The sequence below is a fragment of the Rousettus aegyptiacus genome, unplaced genomic scaffold (assembly GCF_014176215.1).
Source record: "Rousettus aegyptiacus isolate mRouAeg1 unplaced genomic scaffold, mRouAeg1.p scaffold_m13_p_3, whole genome shotgun sequence".
Classification (NCBI taxonomy): Eukaryota; Metazoa; Chordata; class Mammalia; order Chiroptera; family Pteropodidae; genus Rousettus; species Rousettus aegyptiacus.
In genome coordinates this window covers 59,960,450-59,978,578 of record NW_023416306.1, presented here as the reverse complement: position 1 = coordinate 59,978,578, position 18,129 = coordinate 59,960,450, and the positions used below count along the sequence as shown (strand labels likewise).

At 40.6% G+C, this 18,129-nt stretch overlaps 1 protein-coding gene across 3 annotated transcripts in view; it reads right to left on the bottom strand.

The window, feature by feature from the left end:
- Positions 1 to 18,129, bottom strand: part of ADAMTSL1 (ADAMTS like 1) — an 823,217-nt gene that overhangs the window by 174,276 nt on the left and 630,812 nt on the right. For all 3 annotated transcript variants that reach the window (XM_036217921.1, XM_036217923.1, XM_036217924.1), the window contains 2 exons: positions 17,170 to 17,459; positions 11,299 to 11,428 (listed from right to left, as the gene is read on the bottom strand). In XM_036217921.1, the coding sequence (XP_036073814.1) occupies positions 11,299 to 11,428; positions 17,170 to 17,459 (420 nt within the window). The remainder of the gene's footprint in view (positions 1 to 11,298; positions 11,429 to 17,169; positions 17,460 to 18,129) is intronic.

Genomic DNA, 18,129 nt, shown 5'->3' with positions numbered 1-18,129 from the left:
GCGACTCATCTTAGTGTTCCTAAAAGACAGTCATTCATATTTTTACTATGGCCATTTTGACTCTGCATTGTGATGATCTGTTTGTGTACCAGAATTGTTTGTTTCTTCAGAGCCTATGATACAGCAAGAATTTTATAATTGTTGGCTTACTTGAGCTGGATTTTCCATTAAGCAGTAGAAAATGTCCTCCACCCCCACATCCTGCCAGGGCTAGAGCTTAGAAGGTGACAATCAAGGACCAGGTATTCTTGGTATAGACTGGGCAGCCCCTTTCCTCTGTAACAGAGCTTGTCTTTCCTTCCATCAGGAAAAAAAGGTGAGAGGCCCAGTTCCCTAAGTGCACACAAATCTCCCACATTCTCCAACTCATGAACAACTCCTTACAGAAATTAAAAATATAAAAAAAACACAGCTAATATCTGTTACTATTTCCTACTTAATATGTACTATACTAGGCACTTAACATATATATCCTCATAACAGTTATCTAAGATTTAAAGATGAAGAAACTGAAGCTCTGAAAAGTTAAACCATCTGTTCAAGGCCAACAAGCAAGTAAATTGTATGAACTGGCTTTTATCCCAGGTTTGTATGACTCCCAAACCCATGCTCTTAACTGGAATTGGGGGACTGGGGATCAGTCACTTACACCTTAGTGTGAATTAGCTAAGGTAATTTTATTTTTCTAGTCCTTAGTTGAGTTAAACTGAATGAATGGGGTGTAGGTGGGAGAAAAATGGTTGAAGGAATTGGGGGCCTGCACAGGTTGTAGTGAAGGGTTATCTGGAAATTTGGGTAGTCAGAGGGCTAGGTGATAAGGATTAAGTTTCTGGGGGGGAGGGAGAGGAGAGGTACTAGGGAAGAGTTAGAGAAGAGAGTGGCTTAGTAAAGAGGCAGGGACCCACGGTTGCACAGGGAAACTGGGGAAAGAGAAGTGTGTGTGAGTGTTTGTGTGGTGTTGGTAATTTACATCATGAACAGGCCATCAGCTACACACAGACTGAGCCAGTAGTTATTAGTAGTGCAGGGCAAAGACGCGAAGCTCCAAGACGGTCACCAATGTTTTTCTGATTCATAAGTCCAGGCTGCATCTCTCGGATAGCTGAGTGTTTCTTTATAAAAAATGTTTTCTTAGGAACTAAGTGCTCTGCCTAATGACTTGGATTTTAAGACATTTACTTTAGGTCTGCTCCATTTCTCTTTTAGCATGGTTCGTGTCCTATATGTTTGGCTTTGCCTTTAGAAGTATGTGCTGCAATGATTTTTCCTTTGTTCCTTAAGCACTAGCTTTTACCAAGTGTATCTAGTACTGTCCCTGGCAACTGAGAATATGAGATGAAGGTTAACTGCTGGAGATAAAGAAGAGCTTGTTAACTTGTTTGTGATCTTCACTAGTTTATATGCTACTATGGGGCTAGGAGGACTGGTTCTTTTCTGTGGCAATTCCCATGCCTAGAGTTTAGTAGAGCCTGGAAGAGGATGGGGATGAAGGGATGGAAGCTGGAAAGATGGAAGGGTGAACAAATGAATAGAGGATATATAAGCATCATTAATAGAGGAAAAGACTGAACCATGAGCTTTTTGGTAACCACTTTAGAATTAAACACACCTTATTCCAAATCTGAACCTGCAACAGTCTAGTTACATGATGCCCTTAAAGACACAGTTTTCTCAGGTATAAAGTTAAAATAGAAATAGTAAATCCTCACAAAACTGTGGAGAAGATTAAACAAAACAAGGTACATACAGTGGCAAGCACAGTGCCTGGCATGTTGTAAGTGCCCAATAAATGGAGTCTATTAGGGAAATCCTATCTTGTTCAAAGATGGCCTGTGAGGGTCAGCAAGGATGTGTGGAAAGGATGCCTTGTTCCTCATCTGCACCCTGGGTTGCATTTTGCTTTTTTTCTTTCCTTTATTCTTTTTTTCATTTTCTTCCTCTTCTTTTTCCTCTGGGGTCCCACAAGTACTTGAGGAGACAACTGGCTAGGAATAACATTATTTCTATAAGCTTCCTGGTTTCCTCCTGACTTATCATATAGGCTTTTCTGACCATCAGGCACAGCTGCTGGCTTCCAGGACTCACACCTCACTTGCCCACAGGCCTTACTTCCTTCCATCATGTCGCACAGGATATTAACTTTCTAGGAATATTTGGACTCAATCTCCCTGGCTTCCACTTCTTCATCTCGTTAGTATTCTTAAAAAACACACCTTATTGCATTAGGTGTTAAAGTCCAATAGAATGTCCCAACAACTGCTACGTTGCAGATATGGTGGAGTCCACGAGAACCAGCTGCTCTGCTTGCTGTTCTAGAACTGCCTAAGGGATTTGGCAAGTGCTATATGGAAAGCTGTGGCTTGAAGCCAGGGTCTATCAACGCCCATCCCTTTGCTCTTCTCCCACACCAGCTGGTTAAGAAAATTTAGGAATAAATTACAATGATTATAAAGATAAATATAAAAATCATATCATATGGCTACTATATGAGGTAGAAACTGGCTGAGCGTTTTACAGATATGAGAAGCCTTATAATCTCTTTCTGTGGTTTGGACAATTATCCTTATTCTATAGTTAAGGACAACTGAGACCTAGAGAGACTACAGCAGTCAGCCTAAGCTAATAAGGCAAATGAGGGAGCCAACATCTATTTGACTTCAAAGCCCATGATTTCTCCCTTATTCCAGGCAGTCTCTCTATTCCTGGTGGGGAATATTTAGCTTTGGCATTGCCAAGTCCCTTCTTAGCTCTTGTCCTGAACTTGCCCCATTCCTGGTGTTGCCAAGATTCTTACTAGGAACAATATTGTGTCTGATTAAAAAAATCATGCTAATATCATAATGAGCTACTTCTCCCAGAGGCATGCACACCATCGAAGCACATCAACCATGGTGTTGGTATTTAAAACAACTATTAATAGTGGAGTAGGTGTCAAGGTCTATGCACCCTGGGTGAAGGGCCCTGTTTGGCTGTTTGACTCACATAAGTAGCCACCTCTGGCCTGTCAGAAAGGCAGTTATGTCTACCCATGCAGGCGGCACAGTCAACAGCAGTAAGTTACAGAGAAAGCGCCAGCTGCAGCTGATCTAGCACACAGCTCATGACTCATGTTCCTGTCTGTCTAGGCCTCAAGGACAGTCACTCCACAAGTGAAATCAGAAGCCCCATGATAAAGTAATGAGCATCTGGTAGGTCAGAGAGATATGTTAATCTAATAGCCATCATTCTTGACTTTATTGTGCCACTAACAGAAACACCAAAATTTCCTGCTGCCCCTGTAATTCGAAAAAATGATGAAGGAAAAAAGGAAAGGTTAAGATGAAAATGAAGGAAGAACACTGGGGAAGGCAGTAGTTGGCTGGGCTCTGCTTAGTGATGGATCTGTCACCATGGCAGATAACCTAAGAACTGCATGGCCTTGGGCTGGCACCATGACAGGAATACTATTTTCAGAAGGATGAACTGTTTCTGAACTGTATCCCAGGTTACTGGGCACAAATTAGAGCATTTCCTCTTTCACTCCCTCATTTTTATGTTGTTTAAACATCTCTTTTTCTCCATCTCTTTGTAGAGTCTTTTTTCTACTTTGTTTTCCAAATTTAAGGAATACAATAATAGCAAATTTTTAACACTAAGGTCACAGAAAAGCTCTTCATCTTAAATTGCTCATAAGCCTTCTTTCAAAATTTCCAAAGAAGTCACTGGGTACACACAGGCAGCAATAATTTTCATTTCAAAGCTTTGGCCAAATCATTGCTTGTTTTTAACTCATTACTTCAAGACTTCAGAAATACTGGATTATAGGGAAAGGCAGAAACAAAAAAAAGAAGTAGAAAAGATTTACTTTGGGAGTCTCCACTCCATTTCTGTTGTTTGATTTGTAATTTGGACAATTTCTGAAATGCAGGTCATCAATGTTTCCCCACCATATCCATAGCAGAAAGCCATCTGGTGGTGATATTTCCATCCTCATGGTGCTTACGAGCAATGGGACTGATGACTGGTACAGACATGTCAGCTCTTGGAGCAGTGAAGAATGCAGGAGGTTGTTTAATTTAATAACTATCTTTAGAAGGGCAGCACTTTAAAATATCCAAGATAAAAAGAAAAATGTAATGGCTTTTCCAAGACCATTCCCAAAACACTGCTTCAGGGAACAAAGTGGGTTTGTACATCACTGAATCCCCAGCACAGTGCCTGACATGAAGTAGGCATTCAATAAATATTTGTTCCATGGAGGTTGAATGAAGAGAAATTCTAGTTGTCCTAAAAGGCACTATGAAATTTGAAATCGAGGGATGCAGAATATTTTGTATCCTTTTATACATGGACAGATACCACTAAGGTATCATAAATAAGTTCATCAATTCAGTGTTTCACCATCCTTGCTGTCTGATGCTCTCGCCTAAATTGGTCTTATAAAATTTTGGTCCTCATAGATGACCAGAAGACTTGTTCCCTATAGATTTCTCATGGCTCCTTAACTTATAGTTAAGCCAGTTCCTGTTTTGTGACTAACAGAGGTGCTTTGTCTTCCAGACTTAAGCTAGACTCAAAATATTTTTCTAACAGAATGCACGTTTTCTTTCCTTCTTGAAAAGCTTCAACTCTGTGGAGAATTATCACTATAAGGAATTATGGAATGTTAGAGCTGGAAAGGCCTCAGGGATCATCTAGATGCACCAACCATTACTTCCTTTAAGATATCCTACTTGGGGCTCTATCTTCCTTTCAGGTGGACAGACTGAGTTCACATTATGGTGAACTCAGTGGAAATATAATGGTATATATCACACAGAACACACTATTTGTGACTTTACATGAGAAAAAGTATGAAAGCCTGTAATATAATGAAAGTTAGCTACCATTAGCATACCAAAAAGTATGAAAGCCTATAATATAATAAAAGTTAGCTACCACTTTAGCTCTGTTGGATGAGCAGCCAGAAACATCACTCTTCGAATAAATCTGACTTTTTCACTCCCTTAATTCCCGTCAATGGTTCTCCATGGACTGCAGGACATAAAGTCCAAACGACTTAACTTAGCACATTGGGCTATTCTGGATCTGGCCTCTGCCCATCTTCTAACTCTAGCTTCCATTTCTTGTCCTTTCCTTCATGTTCATGCTTTTCCTTTCCTGCTATATCTCCCTTCTCTCTTCTTCACCTGGGTATTGCCTCTTTATGCTTCACACTCGGCACCGGCACCGCCTTCTCCAGGAAGCCTCTCCTCAGCCTCACGCTCCCACAGGGCCCTGTGCTTGCCTAATTCGCAGCAGTTACTGTTTTGAAATCTTCTTCCTCCATTAACTGATAACTCCTTTAGAACAGAGTTTTGTCTTCTAGTCATCTCTGAGGACCAAATACAAGCAGACTGTGTACATAAAGATGCCAAGTGCATTTTTATTTTTTTTACTGAATTGAGATGTAAAATCGGTTCTGCCATTTTTTTTTTTTTTTTTTTTTTTTTTTTGTGCAGAAGGTTAACTTTAGTCAATGGTCTGTGTAAGGACTTTCCCAGAGTCCAGGCAGAATTATGTGGTCTAAGGGGCTGTCCATTTATACAGACATCAAAAAAACAAAACAAAAAAAAACAGGAAAGCTTCCCGCTCAGGACTTAATTGAATGGATTTTCCTAGAGCTGATGTTTCCATCTTTTCGGATCAAGCCATTTGTGCTTTCAGGAGACATGATGGGAAGGTAGATCCAGTCCTCTGATTTTTAGCCCAGATTCATGCAACAACTAAATCTATGCATGCAAAGTGATTTCTAGTATTGCCAAAGTTCATTTTACAGAGATTTGAGGTTGATATAACAAGAGATATGTAATGAAGGAAGGGATTCTCTTTAGGAGAAATGAAGATTTAAGCCCCGAGGCAAGCATCCACATGTGACATTTACCCCTGTTGATGTCAAAATGCTGCTGGGGACAATTCTGATCATGGGGCCAATACATTCCTGGGAGAGAAATAACAAAGGCTTCCATTGGACCCATCAGGTCCAACAGTTAAGAAACAGGGCTTGGCGGGCTCCTCTGTTGTAACTTGTCTATCAGTGGAAGACAAGAGAGAGGCACTATAATTATAATAGGGACATACCAAGGAGAATGACAATAGTAATAGCGTTAGTTCTCCAAAGACGCCTTAGTATGGCCTCCAAATCTGGGCTCAATTTCTGCGGACGCCAGTGAGCTTTGGTGTGCTTTTGCTTTAAGCGTTTAAAAGTTAGTGTGGACAGAGCCAAAAGGCAGCATATGGAAACTTTGGGAACACAGCAGAAGATAAACCAATATTTAGAGAGCATGTTGAAACAGTAACCCTTCAAATAAGTTGTCAAAGGGGAAGGTGCCTGCAAAGCTTTGAAAGCTCCAACCAGTAAATTAAAACATGGTTGTGTAAAAAGGCAACACCTTCTGCTCTAGTCATTTTAGGCTAATATAAAAGAAAATTAGAAATTGGAAATCATTTGCCGCTAGAATGCATGGATTTTGTTAGCGTACAATAAAATAGGCATTCTGAAGTTTGCTTTTAAAGAGGAGACTTTGTGACCTTTAAGATTTTTCTTAACTCTCTTGTCTCAAATAGGGTTTCTCAAAGTTCTTTTATAGTTCTTGCTGGGTCTAGGAACCACCCTAGGTCTGAGAAAAGAGATTGGGGTTGGGGTGGGGGGAAGGAATCAAGTACTGTTCCTGGAATTATGGGCTTTTTCTCCCTTCACTGTTTATCTATTCTGCACCACTCAGCTGTTCTCTGTTGCACAGAAATAAAAGTTTAGTTTAAAAAGTATGTTAGAACAAAGCTGTAGAAATTGCCTGGAATTTCCTTCATTTTCAGCCATCTGGCTTTCATTGCTTACTTCTTTCCCCTCCTCCACATACGTTTACCAAATCTTTTCAACACACACTGGCCAAGCTATCAAATGCTTATAATTAATAACAGTCATACTTTTTTTTTTTTTTTTTTTTTTTTTTTTTTTTTTTAAGGTAGTGCTTTCTGGCTTTCCTTGGGCTGCTCATGTCATTGCTAGTATAAACCATGAAGATGGTCGGTAAAGCTTAATTATTAAGACTTAGTTGAATAGGAAAGATAATCTAATCAAATGTCAGTTCAGTTTTGTACACACACACACACACACACGAAATAATTTCAAAATAAAGTATTTCTCACCAAGAAATAAAAGGGAAGAAAATTAGTTTTTCTGAGTGTCTACCATGATCCTATTTCAGAGGTAACAAATCTGAGGATCCAAAAAGATGATCTCGTGGAGATCATAGCTAACCATTACAGGAAGACTTTAAATATAAGTGTAAATCTATCTGCTGGCTTTTATTTTGGTGGTCTCAGGGATGGGAATGCTCTTCAGTGTATATTAAATGAAAAATCATGTTACCGACCAATATGTAAATACGTTCTCATTTACAAAGGGAAGAAAAACATATATTTGTATACGTTCGTATTGTATATAAATTTGTAGGACAAGGACTGGAAGGGTACATACCAAACCATAAACAGTGGTTCTCTCTGGAGAGAGGAAGAGAGTGGAACTGTAGAGCTTGGTGATAAAAAGGGGAGCATATGTCTTTCTTTTGATTACTACGGCTATGCTTGATTTGTAAAGAATATATCCATGTATTACTTCTATAATTACTATAATAGTCTGAAAGCTTTCTTATTGAGAACAGGAGGCTGACCTCTTTCCTAATGACAGATCTTAGCTCTTTTTGGTTATTTCTCTCATGAGCTGGTCCAACTCACCAGAGAAGGTGGGCGGGGTGGTAAGGCTTCCAGAAGCAAATTACACAGACAGTGGTCAAGGTACCTACAGTGATTTTTCTTCCTTGTAATGATAACTTCTTTGTTATAAGCCTTGATGCAAAATTCTCACTGTCAGCTCACAAGCAAAAATAACCCTAATTTCTTCTGGCAAATTTTAGGCAAGGTTGCTAAGGCATTAACACCTGTCTATGGTTTACTACCTTCCATCTCTCCCACAAGCAATCTCCTCCTGGATACTGCTAACATGCCACTCGACAGTCGTGTCCACTCTCCCCTCTATTCTTATTTTGAGGATACTTTGCCATATGTGGCTGCTAACGAAGGGTTACTTATCCTAAGGCTATTTATATTTTAAATGGGCATTTAAAGCCCTAAATTTAGGGAAGAGATTCTAATAACAGCATTTTTAGCACCATCTGGTAGGTAGGACAGAAAAGATAGGGGGATTGAGAGCAGAGACAACACTGTGGTCTTCCCAACTATCATTAATAATAGAGCCTAAACATCACTACTTAGAAATTTAGCCCATTCTTTTAAACTCATTTATTTGATAAATATTTAATGAGCCCCTGCTATGTGTCAGACATTATGCTAGGCATCAGTTGTAGAGAGAAGGATTAAGACGTATGGTTGATGGCAAGGACTTTAAAATATAGTTCTCTTCCACTGATAACTACTTTTTAAAGTGCACTAAAGAATTGCAGGCGGTTGTGCACATGCACATACATAAATATTGGAACAGAAAATACCTCTAGCTTGAGAATACAACCTTCCTGCTGTGACTAGCTAGGTGTGAGAATGTATCTGTCTAGACCTGGTAAAAACTGGAATGTGCTTCTGACACCAGCTCTGCCATCCAGAGTAAGTCAGGAGAAGGTAAGTGTAACACTAGAAAGACTGCCCAGATAGGACATGCCCTCGAGGGCCTTTCGTATTCTTTGCGTAATCTGGTAACTCTGACCATACACGACTGGCAAAGTGGCTTCCTAACTGGCATTCAGTAGGACTGACAATTGCCTGGGAAAGCTACTTAACCAGAGGCCTCTCAGAGCCATAATCTCAGTGATGAAACCTTGAAACATCATTTCTGCACATCCCACTGAAAAATTTTATGTTTTTTTTTTTTTGAACACATGGACATTAGCATAGATCAAGAGCCCAAAAGTGTATGGAAACTTGGGGCCCAGGAGGTGACACCCTAAAATGTTCAGGGAACATTGATCCATGCACTGTAAAAATCTCCGTGAATTAAAGATTTAAATCTCAATTGAACAGATGCTTTGGAAAACAGTGCCACACTATTATGTCCCTATCAAACACATTTTCTCCTCCACGTACACTTTACAACCCCCTTGATGTCACAGTAAAATATGCAAGAGGAGTTTACCTCCATGCATTTCTCACTTTAAAGATGAAAATCTGCTTTGGCGCTTTGATGAAACAAAGAGAGCAAGTCCTATTAGGCCACTGTACTTGGGCCACCTTTGTTGCATTAATTAGCATCAATGTACAAATGCTCCACTGTGTGTGGCTGGCTCAAGAAATCCCTGGCTGGGTCCAGTAACAAAGGTCTTGCCTGATAGCCTGACAACTGGCTGGTGAGAAGTCAAAGCACTGAATTTATCTAGAGCAAATGCCATAAAGTCAAGTGTAATAAGAGTCCTTGTCCAGGAGTGAATAAAAAATGTCGTAGAGTAAATTAAGTTCATCTATTTTAATCATAGTCAGTACTTTGAGGATGGGGAGTAACATCTTATATCCTATTCCTTCTATTGCCCCAGGAAGGGAGAGGTGTAGAGGCCCCAAATCCCAGAAGATTTTCAGCTTGTCCTAGGTTCTGACTCTTTGGCATTGCCTCACTTTGTCACAGCATTTGACTGTCATTTACAACACTGGAACATGGTTAGAAAGACACTTAAGTTTGTTTTTAAAGTGATTGTTAATTAGCAGACAGAAGTGACATCAATCATCAGCAGAAAGCAGCAGCAGTAGCAGCCTAATGCTCCTACTTACTGAATAATGAAGAGTCAGGGGCTAACTGAGCAAGGATGTGGTGACCTCAGATTATCTCATACAGCCAGTTCATTCTGCAGAATGAGAAACAGAAAGGGCAGACACCTTGCCCGATGCCACACAGCTAGTGGGTGACAGAGCTAGGATAGGAACTCAGGTCTCTAGATCTCTTAGGCAAAGCCCTTACAGGCTGTCCTTGCTGAAGCCACTCTACTTCTTCCTAAATAGAGACAATGAGGTTAGGATGGAGATGTGAGAGCAGTTAATATAGAAATAGAAAAGTGGTTTCTCAGGATTCCATTCACTGGATCTAGCTTTTGAGTCCAGCCCTTGACTCTATTTTACTGGCTGCTGTTCTCGTGGGTGGAGTGCCACTCTGAGCAGTGGCTGACTGATTTTCTGGAGAATATGGCACTAGTGACCTTCCTCACTTTTGCATTTGAAAGGAGAAGCCGGACCTACCATTCAGATCAATATATAGGACAACTCTGGTGATCAGCAAAAGTGTCACCATGAGATTGTGTGCCCTGATCTGATCTAAGGAGTCCTGTAATCTATACCCTTTAAATCCCTAAGAAAGGCATCTAGTTGGCTGAGAAATAAGACAAGCAGCATCAGCTTGACCAGAAATTATTGTTGATTTCTGAAGGCAACACATTGATTCTTATAAGATACTTTGAAGACAAAGAAGAGACCTCATTCAAAACAGACGACATATCATTCAGAAACAGCATCCCCCTTCATATCTATAATATAACCTTATCTCGTAATATTCTTCATTCCATTAGCAGACTTGAAAGCCTGGCTTTGGTTCCCTCAACATCTCCCTTTGAAATTGGAATCATAGACGAGATGGTTTAGCTTCTACAGAGATTTGCTCCAAAGAAGTATCTGAAGGCAACTCTCTCAAGACACCGTAAAATTATGTGGACTGAAGCAGTGATTGGATTGATTAACTAAGACTCAAGGTTGGGTAATAATGAGACCCAGGCAGAGCTGAACAATAAAATGCTCTAATTGATTTTATGCATGTGGAATGACATACATACACCCCAGAGCATGCTATAATGAATCTGCATGCTGTGTGCATACAGATTTCACAGTGGATCAATTATACCACCCAGACTCTCCACGAGCCAATCCATTACTACGGTGTGAGGGCTTGAGACACAGGCTAAAAGGTGGCAGAGACCATGCAGTCTGTGGTCAGTTCGTATTCCCTCCAGAAGAAAGCAGCCGGGCGGCACGTGCACATACCGGTCATACCGCGAGACACGCTTCAGCGCACGGAGCCTTTTGGACCCTGAGCATGACCATTGGGCTGGAATTCCAAAGCCCTGGTTTCAATTAAACTTAAGTGGATTTGACTCAGAGTTTGAACTGATACTAATTGGTTTTCAAAACACTGGAAAACAATAAGCATTCCGGCCCTGCCCACGGGTAGACGCACCCAGCTCCGAACATGCTGCTGGGTGGCAGGGCAGGCAACATGCCCCTGATGCCCTTTACCTTGCTGGGCAGGGATCCAAACTGCAGGCTTTTAGGAGCTTTGGGGGCCGGCGGCTGGTCACGCACAGGTTCTCATCGGCAGGCTCCCGCGTCTGTTTGTTCAGGCAGCTCACCACGGCCTCCTGGACACCTGTGTACAAATCACACTGTCAGGCCAGAGTGGGCGTGTGGGGGGTGATGAAGTGTAGACAAGGCGGCTGGTGGGAGGGCTCTGTGATTGGTAGGACTCTGGCTGCAAGTCAGAGACAGCAGTTTAAAGCCCAGGACTGCCCATCTTACTGCTTCGCTCGCTTTGGAAGATAGTACACCTAGGCTCATGCTTCTCTGTTAAGCGTGCCCTGTAAGGCACAGAACTGCCCCGAAAAGAGAGACTGCTACCAGTACTGTTGAAATGCTTAAAAAAAAAAAAAAAGAAATTCCACTAGGCTATACAGTTGTCAATGCTGAAACATGATAAATTAATGCAGAAGGGGAACAGGGTGACTGAAAAAAAAAGGCCCCGAGAAATTCACACGTTACTTTTTAATCAACAGGAGACTATTGTATTTGGAAGGGAGGCCAAGGGCCATGTTTTAATATTCAACAATCTGTAAACTGCTGTTCTTCTGGGGCCTTGCATCCAGGACTCCAGTTTTTGTTGTTTTCCTTTTGATTCTGGTTGATTTCTTTAGTGACCTAGGGCAGCTTTGGCAGTTGGAACAAAGAAAACGATGCACAATTATTACATCCCTGAAACCAGTGTTCCCACTGACACCAGCACACCCCTGACTCAGAGCAGGTAAGATAGGAGTTTGAACAGTGATGGGCATGAGGTCACTTGGCAGGTCTTCCAAGGCAGTGGGCAGGCACCCCCAGGGAGGCCTCTGTGGAGCAAGGAAACACTTAACTGGGTACGGTAATGACCAGACTTCATTCTGGTGCCCACAGTAATAACAATAGGCAAAATCCACAGGCTTCATTCAATCCTCTCAACAGCTCCAGGAGTTAGCATTATTTTTATCCCCAATTTACAGATAAGGAAACTGAGGCTTAGAGGGGGTGAAAAGACTTGCTGAGGTCATACAGTTGATTAATGGTGAAGCTGTGCCTTAGCACCAGAGCTTTAATGACTGAAAGCATTAACATTTAAAAATACTAAGAGGCTATTATATCTGCAGGAGATATTCAGGAATAGCCAACCTACACGTTTGTCTGGAATCATTTCAGCAGAGTTCAGTTTAAGGAATAGGTGAGACAGGACATTCTTGATAATATGCTTTCAGTCATATAAAGCTATGTAAATAAAGATCTGTACACCTAAAGACATCTATCTGTAGCTAACTATTTGTATATAGTTAGTTATAGCAGAGTATGTGATAATCCATAAAATTAGTTTTATGTATAAATACACATACTATTGTTTTTTTCTGCATTGCTTTGTTAATTAGTACTTAATATAGTACAGCTGACCCATCACTCATTAGCCCTGTCCCTTCCCTCCTTCTATCTACCCTATGTTTTTCCAAGAAGTTATCACCCCAATTAACAGGGTAACGCTTCCTAAAGTAATGTCACACTGGCTTAAGTCACTCAGCAAGGCTGTTATTTAAAAAGTGACATTTTAAAGCCAGAATCCGAATCACCTTTCTTTCTTTCTAGTAAATCTTATAAATCAGACATTAAAAAAAAAAAAAAATCAGTCACAGTATTTACTCTGTGGCCGTGAATGTAACTTTTTTTTTCTAAGTTTTTTTTTTTTTTTTTTTTTTTTATGGGCTTCAAAAATTAAGTTAAATATATCATGGCCAGTTCAGAGTGGAGCATTTGAGATTTACATGAGACACCCAAGCTACTCTATATTCTGTAATGCTGATGACGGGGTGTTTTTCTTGGTTCCAGCCAGGATGAGCCATTTGAAATTCATGGTATGATGATATAGCAAAACATTTTACAAGAAATGGTTGATATCATCACTGAGTCTTCCCACTGGAATAGTCTGGCATTATTAAGGTAATGACAACAAGGTGCTGCATGAAGCTAACTCTTCCATACAAAATCTAGAGCTGTAAACTAATAAATTAAGTTTAAAATTCATTTACCTACCTGGTAATATTCAAGAGATATTAAATTGTTGCTCTAAAATAACTCTTGGCTTTGTTCAGATATAAACAGCTTATCACTTGCCTTACTTGAAAGTGCTTCATGTGTGGGGGGTGGTGTACGAGTGATATAACCTGTTTCCACTTTGTGAACTCATTGTTTATAGAGCTGAGGTCCTTCTAAGACTGCGAGGAATGGGTGTAACAAGGGCTAAGGTTTCTAAAAGTAATCTCTTCTTTTGGATATGTGGAACACAAATTTATATGACTCTAAACCAATAATCGTAGCTCAAGATAAAAATCACCTTTGGGGTGGTTAAGTGCTAAGATTAAGCAGCATCTAGAGTTACTAAATTCTAATCTACCATACCATAAAACAATGTACTTTGCCTCTGCAACACTATGCATTAAATGGATATTGCCATAGGGGCCGGTTGCCTCAGCATTCTTAGGTGGGGCCTGGGATGGGGGGAAACCAAGGACAGAGCTCTGTCATAATTAAGGAGTATCTGGGACCAGCCCTGTGGTGAACACGCAATAAATTTTTGTGGCCTGACGAATGAAATGCCTGAAGGGCAAGGCATTCTAAGCAGAGTGTGCAATTTCGGCTAAAGGGAGGTGCGAATGGGATGCCCGCAGGAAGGAACATGGAGTGAGGGTGCTGCCCTGCAATGGGGCGAGTGGGATGTTGGAAGAGGGAGGAAATGTGAGGATTTCACCTGCAAGTTCACAGTATACTTCGCCCAGGGGAGTCAGGCCCGGACATGAGAAGTTAGCTCATCCAGTTTGCTCTCTTTCCAAACAGGCTAATATATGTACTTTGAAGGACATTTTAAACCAACACAGAACACATGTTTAAGTAGAGCGCTTTATGATTTTGAGTTTTCTTTTCTTGACAGAAGCTAAAGGAGAGAGGACTCATAAGGAAAAGGGAGTAACAGGTACAAGACTTCACCTTTCATTCTTGCTGAAGTAAATTTCAAGTTTTCCCTCAGCTAGAGTTTAATGTTATTTTATGGTCTAGGAGTTCAATATAATAAACTGTTCAGGTTCAGACCCGCTCTCCTTGTCCACACGTACTAGTGCACGTATGGGAAATTAAAACATAACAAGGAGATGATAGTGGGACACAGGACACAGATACGAACAGGTTAGGCTCACTTTTAACCTTCCGGAAAATGGGATTTTCATTGTTTATATCTCCCAGAATAGCATAATTGTTACATGATATTTGATGACAGCTCAGGGAAACGACAGCCTAAATTACTAATTAGTTCCTTCTGGTTGCTACCTCTGCTAGGTGAAAGGTTACTTTTGTATCTACCCAATTTCATCTCATGAGATTGCAAAAAAATAAAATTAGCCTGAGTGGCCTTACAACCCAAAATTGATTTAAAATCTATCTGTTAATCTTGCAAATTTTTCGTTGGCTTCAGCAAGAATGATTAAAAATATATATAATCTCGTGGATATACTTTGGTGAAAGATCAAAGTTGATAGTACAATAAAATGTTACTGCCAAATACTGACTTCAAAATATACATGTCCCATATAACAAAATAATTTTTTAGTGCATATGGGCATCATATGGACCATGTAACCCAAGCATATTTTCACCACTTTGGAATTTTCAGCTCTAACATTTGAGGTGTAAATATATTACCTTGGAACAGGGATATAACTGTAGGTAAGTATGCACAGTTGTTGACAGTTAAGACCTAAGACATTTCAGTAACTTTACCCTGCCTTGGATATAAAGGATGTACAACTTATGTTATACAAAGACGCACAGTTCCTACAGGCAGAGATCGGTTGTATATCAAACATCCAAATCTTATTTCCGAATCAATATCTTCTGAGAACATTTTAAATTCAAAACATTCCACCTACTCTCTACACTTTGAATTTTATACCCCTGGTTGATCAGCAGAATGGTTAGAATCTTAAAGATAAAGGTATCTGCTTATTTATATATTCCATTACAGCATCTATTTTTTCCATCTGCTCATAAAGCTCCAGCACTGACTTGTAACTGAGAGCCTTAACTGAGAGACCATAAATAATTTTTTTCAAAGCACATTTGTTTCAGACTAGAGATAACGATCATTCAATTCAGGTGATCACGGAAATTGGCGATAAACACACATCATCTGAACTCTTAAGTCATTTGTCATATTGCAAAGAAGCAACTATAGCCACAGGCTGTGGCTTTTCCACCTGACCTCACAGCTCCTGCCTAGGCTCAGAGATCACCGAAGCTTATTTAACACTTCTCCCATGTTAAGCATGGAAGAAAAGATGTCCTCCGTCTGAGTGGAGAACACCCTAAGAATACAGATTAGCTGAGTTCCAGGAAACTCTTCCAGATTCAGATGGAAAAATTTAGGTTTTAAAATAACAGGGCTCTCCATTAAAACATTTAAGAATTCCACGGGTTGAAATTGGAAGACTTAAAAACAAACAAGAACTTCAAGGTCAAAACTATTAAACGCTTACTAAAAGACCTGATGGAGAAAATGGATTCTTTGCTAGTACTTGTTTCACTATTCATTCCTTTTTCAACTCCATGGGAACAATTTGGGTACATTTATTCTTCCATTCTCAATAATGACAAAAGATGCCTTTTAAAAAAAGTTTCCAAAATGTCATGGTTTAGAAAACAGTTTTGAAAAATTTTAATTTATTTATTTTTATACCATGTAAACAAGAAACTTTGCTAGGAGTGTGGGACCTTAACATGCCAAAGGGGTAGATTGTCAGGGACTTGGCAGGAATTTGGTCAGTCTTTCCTCACCTACCAAAATCTCTCTTGGGAGAAGACATGGGAGACAGTGGCAATACAAATCTAATGTAGTTTCTCTAATGGTAAGGAAGATTGTATCTTGAATTGTTAAGTACGTTCCTCTCTCACTACAATCCTGTTTATATTTCACCTGAAATAAAGAACCACTGAATCTGTCATTATCGCCAAGAAATATACCTAAGAGAACCAGGTCAATATACATGAAAGCATCTAAGATTAGTTAAATAATATTCGTAATGAGAAAGCTTCAGTAATTCTCTAAGGGCTTAAAGAAGTGTGGTATGATGGAAAGACTGGAGACAGAGAAATAAAAGGCAGGCATTTTCCCAGCTGTCACTCACTAGCCATGTGATCTTGAATAAGTCACTCGGCTTCTTTGTATCTTAGTTTTCTCATGTAAAATAGCGGTGGGGTCACACTTTAATCTCTAAACTCCTTTCCAGTTCCAGGTAACCATCATGTTAAATTGCCCTTTACACACGCTTTTCCTTTATAAAAAGATATTACTTTAGGGAATTTAGCTGAGTAAATCAGAGGACTATATAACCCATTTTGGGGAAGGGCAGAATATTCTGTCATCTTGGGTTTTGGTTCATACCACATGTGTTGAGGCGAGGGCACAGATAAATGAAACTGAAAGTTGAGGGTATTGCCAGATTGGTGTCAATTGTGTTTCTCAAATACACTAGAATGTATTGCAAACCATCAGAATGACAACAGAAAGTAAAAAGCATTAGTGCTGTTGGTCACTCACAGCTGACAGCCTGACAGCCACTCAAGCCCAAAGAGAACTACATCTGTGTTTCATTCAGTATGCTTTACATTTAGAAAGGCTTCCTCCCCCTTCCCTCCTTGTTCCCCTCCCCCGCCCCCACTACTTAGCATTCTTGGACGAGAGGCAGTCACATGACACAGCTGCACGCAGGCAGAGTGGATTCAGAAAAAGGACAAGAAGATGGTGGGGATCTGGACCAGAATCCCTGTTCTTACCTCCTCCACATGACTCTGAGCACTTGGTGAAACCCTCATACTCCCAGTCGTACAGCTCGTCAAAATCCTGCAGGCCATCTGTCTCTTCTGGGTTAAACTCGGGAACTTCTCCATTGCACGGTCCTGCATAACAGGCACGCTGGGATGCTGGCTTGGGTCCCTCACATTCATCAACCGGCAGGTCAGCCACAGACTGAGAGAAAGACAGGAGCACCTGGCACTTGACTCTTCGTACCTGGGTCCCCACACCACAGGTAACTGTGCAGGCTGACCAGGCCTCTGGGATGAACCTGCAATCCGCAAGCAAACAAAAAAACAGGATGAGAAATCCCAGGCAGGAGACCCTGGACATTGTGAAGGGCCGCATTCCATCTGCCACCATGGCCCAGGGACGTCCCAGGATGTGCTCAGGGCTCCGCCACCCTGTCCTATGATGGGCGCTTCAGGGTAGTTTATGAGCTCATTTGCCACTGTTTCTGGATTGGTTTTTCAAGCGTGTCATCTGAACTCCCAGCTGTAAGACATTCCAACCACAGACCACCTGCTTTCTCCCTGCCTCCTACCCACAGTAGCTCTTCAGAACAGGGAATTGAAGGTTTTTTCTCCCTCCCTCTAAATCCCAGCACTTGTGCCTGCTGCAAGATGCTGGCTATTCTTATAGCAGCCTAATACTGATACTAAAAACTATAGCCACATAAGCCCTTGGAGATATTTAAGGAAGTATTTTTCTTAGTTGGGATCTCATATTCTGTAACTTTCTTTGCTTTTCTGCACAGTGTGCTTCCCAAGATTTATTTATATGTAGAAAGAGTTTGTTTGTTTCTTTTCTTTTTTTTGTAAGTTTCCAAGAATGAAGCAAAGTCTTGTTCCTCACACATTCTTTGAATTAGTCTGGACTACAATTCTTTTTATATCACAGAGAAAAGATGTACTACAAATTTAAGTCCACAGGCATGTCCC